The sequence below is a fragment of the Pygocentrus nattereri genome, chromosome 30 (assembly GCF_015220715.1).
Source record: "Pygocentrus nattereri isolate fPygNat1 chromosome 30, fPygNat1.pri, whole genome shotgun sequence".
NCBI lineage: Eukaryota > Metazoa > Chordata > Actinopteri > Characiformes > Serrasalmidae > Pygocentrus > Pygocentrus nattereri.
The window spans coordinates 2,320,638-2,339,888 of NC_051240.1; the positions used below are offsets into that span (position 1 = coordinate 2,320,638).

Here is a 19,251-nt window from a genome sequence, read left to right on the forward strand (position 1 = left end):
CACTCCTGTTTTAATGTGGGACAAATTTAATGCTCTATTTGTGCTATCTTCCCAGGAGCTATTCAATAGTCATCAGGGTGTGGATTACCCTCTGTTTTGGTTGGAGCAGCGAGAAAAGAGACAATTTGTCTAGGGTGTTCTTTCAAAGCAGATGCACCGAAAAGAAGCGTGCTATTTTCATTTTTGGAGGTTTAGACTTTTGAAAGGAACAGCTATTCGGTCAAATTATTACAGGGATGTTTAAGAGCAATTAGACTGAAGTGGGACACAAAAACACTCGACATTGTAGTTTCTCTAATCTGGGTCCCCCTCCCGTGGGTACCTCAAGCCTGTAAGTGTGTATGTAAACGATTTGAGCTCTAACGGAGGGACTTCAGCATTAATGACAAGAGCCTAATCCCCCCCACAACTGTCCCAACATCTGACATAGCCATGGATTTGCTCGGGTTCACTTAATCCACAGAGGATGCAGCCAAAGCTCAGAGTAATTCTGGGCTGGCTGGGTCACAAAATTGAAAGTATGGCAGAATATTTCAGGCTGAGAGCTTACCCAACATCATGAGCACTACCGCATAGCCTGTCTTGGACATTTGTGTTTAGCTATCAACGTAGTGGCGACATCAAGAAAAGGACTTCCTGCCATGATGTATCTTCACCATTTTGTGCATCGATGTCTAGCGACACTTTGTTTGGTGAAGTCGAGAAGGTTGCTAGTTAGGAGGCATCCATACGCTGTCTGTCTAGTGTACTAAAAAATATGTACCATCAGATAGCAGGGGCTGGAAAAGAGACCCTTAGGCAAAAGGACTGGAAAGACAGTGGTGACGCATTGGCCAATGGTCATACTCCGCTGTCAGTGTGCCTCATTGGGTAGCTCTGAACACCCCACAGGAGGGGGCACCCCGATGCCCGGGCACCCATACACCCCTGACCCGCTTTCGGCATTTGCAACATTGTCCAAAGCTCAGGATTGCACCCCAATATCACTGCGATCCAAATGCGTTTCCCAATCTTTCCGATTTTTTTGTCGAGAAAGTCACGTGTTGTGACATCTAGCTCACATGACTGCGTCTTCCAGCCAATCGAATGTTAGTGTTCGATCTGAGTTGAGTGAAAGGATAGGGGGAAAAATCATTTTCCTGTCTGCCGTTCTTTTTTTTTTATAATCTTTTCACAAACGCCGAAAGTGGTGGCCATCTGTTTCCAGTAGCACCTAAGGTAAAGCCTATTTCTAATCTTCTATCTTCGAGATTTGCTCTTTCAGTCATTGTGTTCCCAATATTTATAAATATTAAAAATAGTAAATTATAGAATGAACCTTTGTGCTATTGACAATCACCATTTTAGTTGCTTGTGTGTACTGTTTTGAATGCAAATGAAGGAACCTCGTTCCTCTCACTAGGGTACTACCTTATATTATTACAGTATGCTGTATATTACTCTATATATACAGGACTCTTTGAACAAAGATACTGTCCGTACGTATTTCTGCATACTTGGCTTCGGTAACGGTCTCCAATCCTAGGCCAGTCATAGGTCAAATTCATTAATAAATCATAACGAGGTATTACTATCCCTTAAACCTTGCTGAACATTGTCTGTAAATGGTTTGATTTGATTGTTGAGGACATGCGTAAATGAGTCATTATGCCTAATTACACAAATACAAAAGGACAACGGATGTGCGGAGAAAGTGTGTTCCATCTCTCAAGAGACTTGGTCAATGATCTTCTCTTTATTGTCGCTTCTACACTGTCTGCAGAACATTGCATACATTTGTGTTGAGAAATAATGTAGGCTAATTGAATTGCTGGGCCATTATCTCTGGTCAGTTCATACATATCCACTGCAGCTTTGAAAGAAGTGTTATTAGTAGGGCATGAAAGTGAAGCACTGAAAATATCACAGGAGTCTCGTTTCCTTGATAGTATCTGAAATGAATTACTGATTAATTAGTGTTTTATGTTGTCATCATGGTTTCTATTTGAAGTGATGGAGAGTCAACAGCCAGATTTATTCATTAACACTGATTATTAACAAACCAGCTGTAAGGTTATACTAGGGCTTTATTACCAGACGTTATTGTTGTGCGTGTGCTTTTCTAAGCATATCCTGGATGTTGCCAGTACCTAATGTACACTGATCAACACTGTATGTTGTATCAAAGAGAGCCTAATTAGTGGTGCATTGTGTCTGCTGTGTACTGATCAAACCGCCGAAAAACAAAACATTGTGATTCATATCGTGAAAATGTGTTCAAGCATCATGATGATGTATTTTTGCCATATTGCCCATCCCTATACTATAAACATGCAAAGTAACAAAATCAGACCAGGACAATCTCAGAGCGTAAATCCTCAGAGCAGCATTTAGCAGTTTCCCCTTTTGGTAAATGCATATATGCATCAAATTGTGCATATGATGCAATACGCAGCAAAAAGCAAATTACAGATCAATTGTTGAAAAGCTCACAGCGGTTTATCTGACAGGTTATGAATTATTTATTTCGCAGTTAAATTTTTCACTAATGGCAATTTGTGATCTTCAATGACATTAAGGTAATGAGTAACTGAGAGATTACAGTCCAATATCAGATGCCATGATAAACATATGGACTTGATAAGGTCTCTCTTTACTGCGGAGTTCACATGATACAACCTTAATACTAAACCTAATGCTGAAACCTTCAGCATTAGCTGATGCCAATCTAATACTTAGTTTTTAAAAAACTACTAAAATGCATCTAAAAGCATCTAAAAGTAGGCTATCGTGCTCAGTGAAGGACATGGTGAGGAGATAACTGTCCTCCTTAACATGTATGTTCATTCTCCAAAACCACAATGTTTATCAAAGGACTGTATGGATTCGGTGTAAAGATTTCTCCATATTATATCACATTGGTTCTGGATCTTGCTTGTGTGTTTATCAGCTGGACATGTGTAATACTTCTGTATGAGAGCTACACTTACAATCCTGCTAAGAAAAGTCCACTTTTACAATAGAACTGACAACATATTCACTTTAGGCCTCATTATAAGGACACTCATTCCAAAATGCATGGATAAAAGCATCTGACCACGGTGAGCTACATCAGCACTGTGCCACAGTTTCATGATCCCTTCCACTATTAACTGAACGAAATCAACCCCAAATGGGGATGCTCAGTCGATGTCTTCCCGTCTGGCCATCCCCACATCCGTGTGCCTGTGTGGTTCACCCTGCTCCTTCATGTTGCAGATCTTTCCAAAGATGGTAAAATTGCTTCACCAAACTAAGGAAACAGACACACGCTTGCTGTTGCCGTTGGCCCTCATGCAGACCAAGACCTCCGTGTTGTTTTTGAGAGATTTTTATTTTACTGTTTACATCGACTTTTGTGATTCACGCCTCAGTGAACTCACATAAGAGGGCTTCGTCCTTCATTGTTAGAGGGACTAAAGCTAGAAGCGCACAGCAGAGAGCAAGGCTCTCCTACCGATACATGTCCACAGAAGCCAACACAGAAGAGCGCCATGGAAAAAAAAGAGGGGGGGTAGAAGAGAGCGTTTTTTCCGAGCATTGCTCAGCCGAGCGCGAAGCGTGCTTAATTCGATAGCCGCTACCGAGGAGGAGGCCAGAAGCTCTTTAGCGGAAAGCTTGACCCACTTTCCCCGTCAGATGTCATGAGAAATGCTGCTGCTCCTCCCGCACTAGCGCGGTGCGGCACTTCCAGCACAATTAGCACAAGTGCTAACGGCTAACACACACCAAACGATGACGAACCTGACCTGTTAAAAAACAGCTGCGTCCTCCTCTCGTCACCAAACGAGTGAATGTGTGTGTGTGTAATTGTGTATGTGTTAAGTCCATAGTTGGGACAAATTTCCATTTAATGACATGAGAACTCGAACCTTTTGTCGTGGTGGGGCCATCTAGTACCCCAAGCATCCGTTTTGTAGTTTTTTATAGTTTTTGGCCCATATTTGAAAAAGTAAAAAGAGATAAAAGGTTTCTCTTTTGGTTACTGTGGTTACAGTTAGGGCGTAGGCATTATTTACCCGCAATCAAAGGCCTACCACAAAGATAGGAATACAGACGTGTGTGTGTGTGTGTGTGTGTGTGTGTGTGTGTGTGTGTGTGTGTGTGTGTGTGTGTGTGATGCAGATGGAGAGAGCGGGAGAGGCTTGTTAGATTAAAGAACACGTGCCTTCAAAGGTGCCATATGTGGCCATTTTGTTCCCTCTCTGGCCTTATCTTATAATAGCAACTCAAAACACAAAGCCCTAATCAAGTGTGACAAGGCAGAGGAAGAAACTAAGCTCAGTTTTCAATAGAAATATACATGTCATGTACAAAAGTCACAGACCCACCCTTGATTCGTTGAATTTTCCTTCCAAAGCAGCCATAAAAGTAGAAAACATGCCTTTGCCTTTATTGAAGCTTCCATGCTTTTTCAGGAGATTTGGTTTCAGTTTTTCAGATATTGTTTTTACATACCTCTAAACTTCAGCTTTCAAAGTTGGCTGCATTTTTTCCCTCTCATGATAAAATAATCTCAAACAAACTCAGTGATGTTAAGGTCTGGACACCAGTGTGACCAGTCCATTATTCGGAGAACAGCAAATGTTCTGTTTCTCAATAACAGCTTATTGACAGCTGCACATGCTTTCGGACCCATAATGTTGAGTTCCTCACAGTGGGTGAAAGGACAGATTTCCGCCCATCTGAAGCAAGAGGGGAGCTTGATTTTCTCTTCTCTTCTCTTCCAGATGAAAGCTTTACACACTGTTTACCTGGCGGTGACAGATTTGGTCTGCCAGGTCTTGTGTGGTTGTTAGGAGCCCCATTTTCTTATCTCCTCATAAATGTCTCCTGAAAAATGTGTAAATTGTACATAATAGCCATTTTGACTGACAAAATAAATGAACAAAGGGTCTGTCTTATGTGCCGTTCTGCATGTAATAGGTTAATAATAATGATTATAATTATTATTCATTGACTGAGAAATATCAGAAGTGATAGATGGCTTATCTCTTATCTCTTAGTGACCTGATAAAAAAAACTTAGCTGTATTTTTATGGACATATGCCATCTGTTCTGGCTTTTTATTGGCTTTTATGTGGCTGTGAATGATATTAATCTCCCTTTACAATTAATGGGGCTATTCCTTTCTATCACAAATGTTTTACTCTTATGAAAATCTCTGCTTTCATGCCCTCGGCACCCAAAGGTATCTTGATAGGGCTTCTGTCAAACGTTCCTTCCTCTTTTGGGTTTATATAATTGCATTTTTCCTTCTCTTTTTTTATCTACTTACACTCGCAAGTTTGGCATTGATCATGGTGGCTTTCTGTAGGCTAGATTATTTTTGCTCTCTGGCAGCGCCACTCTCCAACCCCTGGATGCCGGTAATCTGGATTAAAGCCTTTATGTAATCTGGAATCCTGTGGGAGATTGCAGGACATCTGGCTGCAGACCTCCATTCCTCCCTAATCGTCCCAGCTTCTTTAGTTCCCTCTGGCCTGCTAGGTGCTGAATTGAAAGCAGTCAAGTGATAAGAAACTTTGCATCACTGAGAGAGACTAACGGAAGGTGAAGCAGAAGTCCTTTGCGCAGTTCATTTGTATTTCTCCAGCAGTTGCAAGGTTGTAATTGTAAAAAAAAACCCATTAACATTCCTCTGCCAGTGTTATCATGAATATTTGAACGTTTGTTGCACAGACGGACAGTCAATTCCAAAACGTAGTGTTTTGCCATGGCTTTGTTTACTGTCATCTTTAACCATTGACCACTGGCACAATCACACAACTGTGGAATGAGTGGTAATATGTTCACTATTGTGCACGAGCTTGAGCTCCCTCCTGTGGTTCAAATCTGTAGACCTGCTTTTCTTTTTCTATTATACTTCAATTGAATGAACTTTTATCATCTTCTGTTTGTTTCGAAGCCTTTAGAAGCCGCAGTCATTGCCCGCAGTAAAAAGTTTGTTGTTGTTTTACATTCATTGTTTCATAGCAGAGAAATTCTGTTTCAAGTGGGAATTCTGATCAATCAGTTCAATTAATAATTGAAAAAGAGATTTTATTCTCATTTGAATTCCATGAACAGTTTTGTGCATATAATCTTTTTTTCACCCATTGTGGAAAGAATAATTTGAGGATGGACAGTGTAAACTGAATGTAAATGAATTAAGTGCATAAGCTGCTACATCATTTAAATGCCTTGTATTTGAATGACAGAGCAAAGTGAAAATAAAAAACTTTCAGCAACAATTTCTATGAGTGAAAATAAATACAACCCCAGTTCCAGTGGGACGTTGTGAAAAACAAATAAAAACAGAATATGATGATTTGCAACCCCTTTTCAACCTATATTCAATTGAATACACTACAAAGACGACATATTTAATGTTCAAACAATAAACTTTATTGTTCTTTGCAAATATTCACTCATTTTGAATTTGATGCCTGCAACACGTTCCAAAGAAGTTGGGACAGGGGCGTGTTTACCACTGTGTTACATCACCTTTCCTTTTAACAAGACTCAAATGTTTGGGAACTGAGGACACTGATTGTTGAAGCTTTGTAGGTGGAATTCTTTCCCATTCTAGCTTGATGTACAACTTCAGTTGCTCAACAGTCCGGGGGCTCCGCTGTCGTATTTTGAGCTTCATAATGTGCCACACATTTTCAATGGGAGACGGTCTGGACTGCAGGCAGGTCAGTCTAGTACCCGCACTCTTTTACTATGAAACACGTGCAGAATGTGGCTTGGCGTCGTCTTGCTGAAATAAGCAGGACGTCCCTGAAAAAGCCGCTGCTTGGATGGCAGCAGATGTTGCTCCAAAACCTGTATGTACCTTTCAGCATTAATGGGGCCTTCACAGATGTGCAGGTTACCCACTAACACAACCCCACACCATCAGAGATGCTGGCTTTTGAACTTTTCACTGAAAACAATCTGGACAGTCCTTTTCCTCTTTGGCCTGGAGGACACGACGTCCATGATTTCCAGAAACAGTTTGAAATGTGGACGCGTCAGACCACAGGACACTTTTCCACTTTGCGTCAGTCCATCTCAGATGAGCTCGGCCCAGAGAAGCCGGCGGCGTTTCTGGGTGGTGTTGATATGTGGCTTCGCTTTGCATGGCAGAGTTTTAACTTGCACTTGTAGATGGAGCAACGAACTGAGTTCACTGACAGTGGTTTTCTGAAGTGATCCTGAGCCCATGTGGGAATATCCGTTACAGAATGATGTGGGTTTTTAATGCAGTGCCGCCTGAGGGATCGAAGGACTGTTTGCTCACGCAGTTGTTCACAAAGTGGTGAACCTCGCCCCGTCCTCGCTTGTGAATGACTGAGCCTTTAAGGGATGCTCCCTTTATACCCAATCATGACAGTCACCTGTTTCCAATTAACCTGTTCACCTGTGGAATGTTCCAAACAGGAATTTTTGGAGCATTCCTTAACTTTCCCAGTCTTTTGTTGCCCCTGTCCCAACTTCTTTGGAACATGTTGCAGGCATCAAATTCAAAATGAGTGAATATTTGCAAAAAACAATAAAGTTTATCCGTTTGAACATTAAATATCTCGTCTTTGTAGTGTATTCAATTGAATATCGGTTGAAAAGGATTTGCAGATCATCATATTCTGTTTTTATTTATGTTTTACACAACGTCCCAACTTCATTGGAATTGGGGTTGTACATCAAAAGATTAATTTAACTTATTTGTTTTATTCCTTAAACTACACCAGTCTGCACAAAGATTTTAGAAAACCACAACCCAAAGTCCAACATTTTAGATACTTTGTGTTATATTATGGTAATAGCTTTTTTACTAGTATTGTACTTCTTCACAGGTGTTGGACTGGTAGCTCCTCTACTCCTAAACTCTCCCAAAGATCCCTGGGTTAACACATCTAGGTCCTGTATCTTCATCCCTGCCATGGAGCCAACCAAAGTCCAGTCTGAGGGGGGACTCAATGTCACTCTCACCATCAGACTGCTCATGCATGGCAAGGTAACATATCTACATAAAAATTTAAAAATGCAAATAATAATGCAAAATAAAAGTGGTAAACTGTGAATTTGTTACATGCAATAGTACAGTCATCCTTAACGCAGAATTATCTGTTTGCTTCCTAGGAGGTTGGTAGCATAATTGGAAAGGTAAGAAAATCGGCTGCAAAAAAATGACATATGCATAGTTTGAACCCCCTTGGTCAAATACATGATTTGTTGATAATTTAACACTTCCTCTGCATCTTAAATATGATATTTGTCTGCTATTTTTATGCACAAATTAAATTTATTTGCATAGATAGACACACATAGCCAGTAGCAGACACACAACACTGTACAGTAACTGTAATACGGGTGTTGACATGTAATAACAATAAATAAACCAGATCCTCTCTACAGGTATATGTACAAATAGAAAAAATCTGTGATAATATCTATAACCTGAGATGAGGGATGCAGTACAATAATGACACTACAAGAAGTTACAGGTAACGGCATAGAATGACCACAGAATGAATGAATAAATATGTGCATATATTGTACCTAATAAAGCGTCTAGTGTCCAGATGTGCAAGATGCGCATTGAGGTATGCAGAAAGTGCTCTATGTGCAGCAACGCTGTCTATATGTGCAGATGAATAGATAAACACAGGATAAGTATGAGATTCAGATTCAGTCCCCCCCACCACCACTGACCCTGTTCGCCTGACCAGCTTGACCAGTCACATCTCATCTCGTCTCTCCATAGTTTAACATATTAGAAAATAAAACACAGGCCATGTTTTTTTCCCCCACTATCTTAAATTAAGCAAATAAACAGTAAAAGCATATTAAAAGTGCAGAAGTGTGCTCTCTGTAGTATCGACTTGTTTTCACTTAGAAAATGAACTAAACACGTAATCTGACCAGGGTGCTCAAATGTCTGCCTACTGATGGGTATATATATATATATATATATATATATATATATATATGGTTAAATTTTTTACATACATATTCGACTATTTGTCTCCCACAAGCATAATTTGCTTCTTTTCAGAAAGGGGAAACAGTCAAAAAAATGCGGGAGGAGGTAAGTGTGGTTGGTAGCTTTGACATCCTTTTGGTTAAGTCTCTTTGGTCTCTTGTACGCATAGCTAACGTGTTAGTTACTGTATTATCTGTCCTTTGTTTACAGAGTAGTGCTCGTATAAACATTTCAGAGGGAAACTGCCCAGAGAGGATAGTCACCATCACAGGGCCTACAGATGCCATATTCAAGGCTTTTGCCATGATTGCGTACAAGTTTGAAGAGGTATCTTAGTAGTTTCAGAGTCAAACGCATTTTGATGAAATGCTACTATCCCTACACGTTATTTTCCATTAGAGTACACGAAAACTGAGTCTTTTGGGTTCTCTCAGGATATCATCAACTCCATGAGCAACAGCCAGGCTACCAGTAAGCCTCCAGTGACCCTGCGTCTGGTGGTACCAGCCAGCCAGTGCGGCTCTCTGATTGGGAAGGGTGGCTCTAAGATCAAGGAGATGAGGGAGGTAAGACGTGCTCCAGTGATCACAGCTGGGGATTAGCTAACAGTGGGGACTTGGGGTCAGAACGTCTCCCAAACTACAATGAAACCTGGAAAATTTGCTCAGATTCACGGCAACAAAGTCTCCATCGAGCACTAGCAGATATTGTATCAAAACCTGACTGCCTCAGACGTGAGTTTAAACTGGGCCATGGTTAGATCTTCCAAAAGGACGATGATTCAAAGCACATCACAAAATTATTACAAAAAAGGGGGGCAGTCGTGAGCTGAAGGTTAGGGATCTGGCCCTGTGACCAGAAGGTCGCCGGTTCGATCCCCAGGGCCGACAGTCCATGACTGAGGTGTCTTTGAGCGAGACACCAAACCCCCAACTGCTCCCCGGGTGCCGTGGATAGGGCTGCCCACCGCTCCGGGCAAGTGTGCTCATTGCCCCCTGGTGTGTTTGTGGGGTCTCACTTCACGGATGGGTTAAGTGCGGAGGTGGAATTTCCCCGTTTGTGGGATTAAAAAAGTTTCAAAAAAAAAAAAATTGCTCCCTGACCACAGAATCAAGGTTTTGCCATGACCAGCCCAGTCCCCTGACCTAAACCCCATAGAAAACCTGTGGGATGAGCTGAAAAGATAGGTCCACAAGCATGAACCTCAGAATATGAAGGCACGAAGTACTACATGAAGGAGTACCAAGAATTGTGGGACACATCTGATAAAAATATTGAAAATATGAAATATGAAAAGATTTTTTTGTTGTTGTTGTTCAATAATTGTGCTTGAAATAAAGGTTAGATTTTTGTCAATGTTTTGAATGAAAGCTCAGAAAGATAAGCAATACGTAATGTATTTTACCAGGGGTGTCAACATTTGTGGAGGGCACTGTATTACACTTATCAAGAGCATCTTTTCATTGTTACTTTTAGAAATTGTTTGGTTAAAAGCAACCCTGCCTAGAACTATACATTCAAGTCAAGAACCATGCAGGAACCTTTATTTATAAGAGCGTACTATGAAAACTACTGAATTACTGGATCCCCCTCTATTTACACCAAACCATAAACTTAAATTATCCACGAATCTATTTTCTTGTCATATTTGTAGATCAGAGACCCCAAATAAAGCTGCTGTGCTGCTGTGTACATGTTCTTTCTTACCCATCTATTTTTTTTCAGTCTACAGGAGCTCAGGTGCAGGTAGCAGGGGATATGCTGCCCAACTCCACCGAGCGGGCTGTCACCATCTCGGGTACTCCGGACGCCATTATCCAGTGTGTGAAGCAGATCTGTGTGGTGATGCTGGAGGTAAGAGGAACACTCATGAGGATCACATGATGCGTTTCAAAGTTATGCAATGCTCTTAGCACTTCGCTTTAGGGTTATTTGTTTTGCTGTGACTCAGAATGAAAAAGAGTACACTTGTGCCTTTCAGGCTCTTCTTATGTCATTGTGTATAAAACACAGCATATGCAACAGAGGTGCTGCTCATCTTTGGCCTCCAAGTCTGCTGACTATTCCTATTCTTATCTCTCTGTCTGAAGTTAACTTGAACCATTTCTTTTTTTCCCCTCCCACTTCTCTACCACTTGTTTGACCACTCGATTCTCTTCTATTTCTATTTGTCCTTATCTTTCCTTGCGTCCTTCTTGACGTGCCAGTCCCCACCCAAAGGTGCTACAATCCCGTACCGGCCCAAGCCTGCCTCTGCTCCAGTGATTTTCTCTGGGGCACAAGTGAGAGCAGACCCACTGGCAGCCCCCTCAACAGCCAACCTCAGCCTGCTGCTACAGCACCAGCCTCTGCCTGTGAGCACTTAATATGTTTAGCCTAATATGTCTACATGCTCACTCACACACGAGAGCGGGTCGAAACTTAAAGGCTAAAACAAAACGTGTGGATGTTTTATGTAGTTTAACAGGTTCATGTAAAACATGCATTTACTTGAATGTTCTCGAGAGACTCTCTGATAAAGCGTGGGAATGGGATCCAAACATGTGACCACAACTCATTCCCACGCTTTACTAAGTCATGATCACGATTTAACTGTGTCATGACCATGACTTAGTAAGTTAACTATCAACTATGAACTATTATCTTATTCCCATGCCTTACCATGGGACGTCTTAAGTCATATCCATGAATTAACTATCTTGCCCCCATGCCTTACTAAGGTGTGGTCACGACTTAACTGTCGTCTATTAACTATTATCTTGTTCCCACGCCTTACCAAGCGGTGGCCTCTGGGATAACGAACTTTATCTCATTCTCACGCCTTAATAAACTGTGGTTATGACTTAACTATCTTGTTCTTATGGCGCAGTAAGTCTTGGTCATGCATTAAGATCCTATTCCCACACCTTCGTAAGGTGTGACCCTTTTCAGTAGGATGGAATGTCACCAGTGGGAATCCCACAGTGACTCGCTCTCCCCCACAACTCAACGGTGTCTGATGGTAACACAGAGTTTAGAACTACAACATCAGCCCCCTCAGTGGTGTCATTACTGGGAGGAGTGAAGGGCGAACACACTGGGATTCATGGCCCCAATCTTTACCATTCAAATCTTAACTGGACCTCTTATGTAGATAATGACAATTATACACCCATGACTCACAAAAAGATCCAACTCCTGACCAACACACCTTACCTGTGATGTCTATCTCTCTCTTATATAAAACATATAATGCATCTCATCCATAGTAATCGTTTTCAAATAGAGCCTTCACAACCTGCAGCATGGTGTATTCACTATTTATAAACCCTAAAATCTTAAAGGATAGAAGTATTGAGCAGTGGCATGGCAGCTAAACAAGAAAAATGATCACTGTGATCCAAATAGTGTAAGATAAACATTTAGGTTAATATTTAGTTTAATGTTGGATGCTAGCGGGTGGAGTAGCATGCCTTGAGAACATCAGCTTGTTTGAGACATAACAATAGCAAATGAACAACCGACTGCATTGTTATTTTTTATTCATTGGAAGTAATTTTCGTATTGTGGTGTGTTGTGGTGTGCTGTGGTGTGGTAAGGGGGGGGGCAGGTGAGCCCATATAAAAAAGGCTGATGGTATCACATTGATGTCATATGATGTATTAATGTTCAAATCAAGTCTGACACCCAAGAAAACATTTTTTTTGATACATGTCTATATCATTCTCGCTCTCTCTCTCTCTCTTCTAGACCTACACCATTCAGGGACAGTATGCCATCCCTCATCCTGACGTGAGTAGAAAGACCCCTTTTATCCTTCTCTCCAACTCTGTTCAGTCTTCTAACTACCTTTGCTTCTTCTTTTTATCTCCCTATAATATTAATATTTGTGTTATTATAGCATCCTTAACAACGTAACCTGAATTCAGGCCTAGTCTTATTAAAATTCAGCTCTTTCTTCCTCTGTTTATAAATCCCCCTTTATAGATTTGTATCAGCTTACATGTTTAGACGAGTTTGTGGAGGTTCTAAGCAGGACTCCTGTGTTGTGACGATAACCTCTTAGCTGTACTGTCCCTCCTCCCTTCCCCAGCAGTTGACCAAGCTCCATCAGCTGGCTATGCAGCAAACCCCCTTTACCTCCCTTGGGCAGACCACCCCCGCTTTCCCTGGTACGTACCCGTCCACCCCACCCGCTGCACATCCTTCACTCTGTACCCATAGAGCTTCTTTTACTCTTTTCTTTCACTCTTTTCCCTTTGAGAGTCAGGTCAACTTAGTGAGGCCTTCACATTAATTACTGAAGCCTAATCATTAGCTAGCACAGCTATTCCTACACAGGTACACTGGTAACAGTCATCCAGCTATGACAACAGTGAGGTGTACTAAAGGACTGCTTGTACCATCCTTTAAAAAAATGAAGGACACCGTCTAAAACTGTATATCCATTTCTCATAAAAGCAACATCCAAATGGAAAAGGCTATGAGTCCGCTGTGATGATAGATTGGACCCATGAGAGCTGACAGCTCTGAAAAAGCATAACCCCCATGTCTTCTTTCTACCTGTCTGCTTCTCCATCCTTTCACTGTTTCACAGGTGTGGATGCCAGTTCACAGGCCAGTACTCATGAGCTCACCATTCCAAATGATGTGAGTGCCGACTTTTTTTTTCCCCGGAGAGCAAATAGCTGAAAAGTCACGGTAGGGGTGGGTCATATGACAAGAACATATCACAATACTTCAGGGCATATTAAAAAAAATATATAGTTATAGTTATATATATAGTTTTTCTAAGTCTTAATACATTTTAAATGATATTATGTAATAATAATTATACTATTGTACTAATAAATAATACAATAGTATTTTTTATTATTATATTTTTATTTAATGTTTTACAAACTGCACTGCAGTCAGGGTTCTTTAAGTGCTGGTGATATTCACAATATGCTCAGAAAAGGGTACTGTGACATAATTCATCACAATGATGAACAAATATCGTCATATTGCCCACCCCTAAGTCACAGTTATTGCCAAAAAATACATTTTCCGTTGTCATATCAGCCAATTTCTTTTGCTACTGCAGTCCTTCTAGTACTGTGTCATCTATCTAACCCATGCTGTAATTTTCCAGCTAATAGGCTGCATAATCGGGCGCCAGGGCACAAAAATCAATGAGATTCGTCAGATGTCTGGGGCTCAGATCAAAATCGCTAATGCCATGGAGGGGTCATCAGACCGTCAGATCACCATCACGGGTACACCTGCCAACATCAGCCTGGCACAGTATCTCATTAATGCCAGGTGAGCGTCATAACCAACTGTGGCATAAAGTTAAACAACACATGCACAACATAATAAAGTATACTAATAAATCACAGTATTCACAGCCATAAGGCCGTTATAGTATGTTATGTTCTTCTGCAAACTTTTAAGACACTACAGTTTCAATACCGGGTTTGTTGGCTTGGCCTTGCCATTACCCCGATATCATCTTAAGGACCAACACGTTACCGTATTAGCTCAAGTGAAGTATTTCAGTTGAGCTCTTGGAGGGACGAGGGACTGATTCTGGGGACAGAAGTGTTGACTTCAGCAGCAGAACTTGCCCAGAAATCATTGCTCTGTGACGCATGTGCCTTTATAGACCCCAAAGCTGTTACTAATTCATAGCAGTCCACTACTTTAAAATGCTTAATATTTAAAAACTTTTGATTTGCTGGGTTTTAGGTTGCAAATTACTCCATCTCTCTTGCATGATTGTGAATGCAACTTCAGCACTTTAACCTGCTAGCTTTCTAGTTAGTTTGCATGTTAAAAGCTACAATAACAAAACTAAAGGCATTGCATCACAGCTCTGTACCAAACTTTAAAGCCAGACAAAGCAATTCACAATTTTATGTACATCATCTTAAAACCTCTCAAAAATATGCTGCATTGCAAAGTTTGAACAGCTAGCCGATTAGCTCAATGAGGGCGAGTGCACCGCTCACTGTCCCTTCTTCAGTGGTGGACAGTAATTAAGTAAATGTAATTTGTTACTGTACTTAAGTAGTTTTTTTAGTGTATCTGTACTTTACTTAAGTTTTTCCGTTCTGGGAGACTTTTTCCTTTCACTCCACTACATTTCAGAGTCTAATATCCGACTTTTTCCTCCTACATTTTGAGAAATCTGTCGTTCCTTTTGGTTTCTGTGTGTATAAAAACGTAACATGTCAAAACAAAAGAAGCGCAAAGCCAGAGCACCAATCAGGGCCCAGCGGTCACTTTGTTTAGAGCTGGTTTTGACCTGTTGGTCATACCGACCCAGTGCAGCACGCGGTTCAACGTCAGCGCAGCGGCGTTAAACTTTGGGAGAGTCTGTTCAACATAAATGATGAACTAACCTAACTTTGTGTAAATAGAGCTCAATATAGAAATATGTCCACATATGCAGTCGAGACTGACGCGGCTTTTTTCTGAATTTCTACAAACACCATTTCATTTTATAGTAAATGAGTTTGGGCTGGTTTATGTTTATAATGCCTACAGATCAACATAGTAAAGGAGCTCATCTGTGATCCTGAGTTTAAAGCCAGTTTTTATTCAACTTAAACTTGGAACTAAGTTGTAAATAAATCTGAAACTGAAACTTTGCTTGTGTGTAAAAAGTGATTTCAGAGCCACTCGGTTCTCCCTGATGGAAACTGTTTACCTTCAGTGTTTTGTGCTTCTGATCATTTTAATAGACGTCAGCGTCACTAATTAATGACGTTCTATTAAAAGACTGGTTTACCAAGAGAGACGCTGGAGGACTTTCACCTGAAATGAGTTCATGAAGCCAGTCTGGTTATAAAAATGATAACAGGACATCAGAGCCAGAATTCCTCTTTTAGTACTTTTACTTTATACTTAAGTACATTTGAAGGGAAATACTTTAGTACTTTTACTCCAGTGGAGGTCTAAAGGGAGGAACTTCTACTTTTACTGGAGGAATATTTTACCTTGGGGGTCTCTACTTTAACTCAAGTACATGATTTTTTACTTCGTCCACCTCTGCCCTTTTGCCTTGAGTAGCCACTTGAGGAATGCTGGTTGCTGCATATCCAAGTGGTGAGTCAAAGTAGTTGAAGTTATGATAAAAGCAGTACTGAGATAGTCCTGTGCACTGGATAGCTCTCAATCTCACCACCTGTTGACTGACTAGTGGAAGTGTTAGAAGTGTATGAACTAAACATAACCAAACGGATTGAGAAACTGCAAAAACTTAAAGAAAGGGGGGCCCTCTCTTGTGGCTTTATCCTGGTCATATCACACAAGGAATTTCGCTGTGCCTTTAGAAACCGGTATTCAACCATCATTTATGCAAACCATGCATTTCATGAGTTTAATCAGGACTATAACATCTTAATGTTGTGGGCAGGTTCCGAGATGTGGCAGCCATGTGGACTGACCCTTCTACTATGACGACCTCTTGAAGCCCCATGCTCTTCTCATCTGAAACTCAACGAAATCATCCTGTTCCTTTACTTTACTTTTTGGACTTCATAAGCTTCCCTACCAACCTCGACAGTTACTAAGAAGATGTCTGCTTCTAAGGAAGTTTGAATGGAATTGAAGGAAAATCTTCAGTCTGTACGATTTCTTTCATTAAAAAAAAGAAACGGACTTGGCATCACGACACTGACTGTGCTAGCATAAGGCCCCAACTACGAGTTATGTTTAACCTGTCTATGGCTCTACAGCCGATTGTTTAGTTCTTATTCTAATGTAATTTACCAAGCAATTGTTGAGTACTTAGGTCATTTGTAATGAATGGTAATGGAATTGTGTCTGTGTAAAAGCATATGTTATATTTTCTTGTCAGTTTAACTATAGTTATATATAGGGTTTTAGCACAGAATCTTAGCATGCTGAATGTCTAGAATCAGTTGTGCTCTTATTTCACTTCTGCTTTTGTTGTGAATATACATACATGCATAAAGTTTATTCAAGCAATCATACATGTGATGCAAGCAATAATTCTCAAATATGTGTCTGTTTAAACCAATACCATAAACTTTGTCGTAGAACATGGAAAAAATACGGAAAACAGAAAAAGAAAATCCATGGGTTGTACATAAAGAAGGCACGTGGTTTCTAATATTGCATTTTGCTTAAGGTCATTTGTCTTAAGGTGATCCATGATTGTTTAGCGCAGTATACTTGACTTTTACTACAGTCTACATATTGCATCATAATGTATCAATGATAACCTGTGTGGTCAGAGAAGTTCCTGTTTGGAAAGACCTTCTGCAGTCTTCATAGACCATTTCATAAGTTAACCAGAAGATTCTTTCAGCCTTGCTCAACAAGTTGATTGTTTGATTTGCATTGAATCTATTACTTTACTGTTGTCTACTAGTTTAATGGGTTATGATAGCATATTTGCAATGTATTGAAGCTTCATGTAAACACCATGTCTGTGCATTGTATGCAATAATGTGACTATATTTTGCTCTTTATGACAGCATGAGAAGCATACATTAGTAGAGACATAGATTCTGTTGATGGGTTTTTGTCTTGTAATTCATTAGTAGAGTTTTGCTGTTGATTTTTGACTATACAGATCTGATTTTGAGGGGAGGTTACTGGTAATTGCATTTGAATGTAATGATGTGAACTTTTTAACAAGTCATTTGCAATGTAGCGGTTCTGTGCTGTCCCCAGATTAAGGCTGCCCAAGTGGAGGAAACTACATAACCTTTACAACATCTGGGCCTTTAAGTTTATTTAGCGTTTTATTTTCAAATAGGATAGTGATTAATGTATGAATTTGAAGTGTAATTACTCTTAAATATGACCAGTTATCTTTTTGGAATGTTTATTGTTTATATCAAAGTGGGCTTTGATGAGTTTAAATGTAATTTAAGATGATACCATGTACGAATTCAGTGTTGTCATTATGTGAATGAAATGAAAATGGAAATTGCTTATATTATTGCGCTCTAATTGTTCTTTGCAGGAGTTCATTAGGACCATATGAAAGATGACCAACCTCACCTAAATCTCAATATTTGGGACACATAAAAGAGTCAGAATAATAAACTAGTCTCGTTAAATATGGAGTGAACAAGAAGGAGTTAAATAAACACAAACCCCTTTATTTTAGAGTCTCATAGAAATTAGCTTTGACAATAATTTTGTACATACACATTTGCTTTAAAAATACTCAAGCCTTTAGATCACAATGGCTTTATCGCAATGAAAAATGCATGTTAAAATGGGTCTCCAAACATTTGGTCAGTGGTGTGTTTTATAGCTGCGAACAGATCACCACATGTAATTTAATAGCATTTGAACTATAATGCAGGGTGACACAAAAGAGATGCTTAGCTACACAACAGGCCATCTCTTTAAGTAATAGACCTAAAATAGGTCTGGTTTTATATAGTATCTTGTAATGTATCGATTTAAATGTACAGCCTCCACAGTAAAACTACCACAGGATGAAGTGTGGGTGGGCAGACCTCATCATACTCTCTTTTACACCGGTAACACTGGTATATTACCAAACCTCACAGGGTTTTGCTACCTGACCGATAAATTGTTGCACCGATGTCGTCAGCTGACATGAGCGAATTGCAGATAAATCAGGATCGGCGATAAATGACAGTTAAAACAGAAGCGGACAGAAAGAAGACCTTCTTCTTCTTCTTCTTCTTCAACCATGACCAACATAACTATTAAATAAAATGAAAAACTACTATTACCAAGTTTATTTGTAACTGTATTATGTCATGTTACATTGGTGAGGACTCTTAAATAGCTACACACAGCAAATGTTAAGGATAATCTTTGTTTACGTAATATTTCTGAAGAAAAAAAAATGTCAATGCCAATATATCAATATGTATGAGATTTTAAAGTCATTTAACGCTAACACGCTGTCTATAGAAAATAAACTCAAATATGCCCTTTCCCTGAATATTTTAGTGCATTTTTCTGTGTACTTGCTCAGTTTAACGTACAGGAAAAAATAAAACATGAACTATACACCGACTGGCCACTTCATTAAAACCATCTCCTCGTATCTAAACTCACTGTCCGCTTTATCAGCTCCACTTACCATACAGACGCACCGTAGTTCTACAATTACAGACAGCAGTCCATCTGTTTGTTAACCTAGTCGTTTCACGCCTTTCTTCAGTGGCCAAGACCCTCAGAGGTGGATGGGAGTCAATCTGGGGCTCTAGGCAAATGGGGAACGAGGCCACCTGGAAAGGGGCACAAATACACAATTGAATTTTAATAAGTGAAATGATCTCACTATATTAGCAGGTCGT

At 40.1% G+C, this 19,251-nt stretch overlaps 1 protein-coding gene across 3 annotated transcripts; it reads left to right on the plus strand.

Moving 5' to 3' along the window:
• Positions 1-697: 697 nt before the first annotated feature.
• Positions 698-17,903, plus strand: LOC108438154 (poly(rC)-binding protein 3-like). Of its 3 annotated transcripts, none has more exons than XM_017715760.2 (13): positions 702-1,218; positions 7,839-7,999; positions 8,125-8,148; positions 9,041-9,073; positions 9,179-9,295; positions 9,403-9,534; positions 10,694-10,822; positions 11,176-11,322; positions 12,698-12,739; positions 13,041-13,119; positions 13,545-13,597; positions 14,082-14,251; positions 16,350-17,903. In XM_017715760.2, the coding sequence occupies exons 2-13, from the start codon at positions 7,925-7,927 to the stop codon at positions 16,402-16,404; spliced, it is 1,056 nt and encodes a 351-aa protein (XP_017571249.1). In that variant the 5' UTR covers positions 702-1,218; positions 7,839-7,924; the 3' UTR covers positions 16,405-17,903. The 3 variants fall into 3 exon arrangements, with proteins under 3 accessions (XP_037392288.1, XP_017571249.1, XP_017571250.1); XM_017715761.2 differs by having other exon boundaries at positions 703-1,218; positions 13,044-13,119; XM_037536391.1 differs by lacking the exon at positions 16,350-17,903 and having other exon boundaries at positions 698-1,218; positions 14,082-14,255.
• The last annotated feature ends 1,348 nt before the right edge of the window (positions 17,904-19,251 follow it).

Excerpts from the sequence above, each read along its gene's own strand:
- LOC108438154 (XM_017715760.2), top strand. The coding sequence starts at position 7,925 with ATGGAGCCAACCAAAGTCCAGTCTGAGGGGGGACTCAATGTCACTCTC. Across the intron at positions 9,535-10,693 it reads AGATCAAGGAGATGAGGGAG|TCTACAGGAGCTCAGGTGCA; the intron begins GTAAGACGTGCT and ends ATTTTTTTTCAG. Across the intron at positions 14,252-16,349 it reads CAGTATCTCATTAATGCCAG|GTTCCGAGATGTGGCAGCCA; the intron begins GTGAGCGTCATA and ends TGTTGTGGGCAG.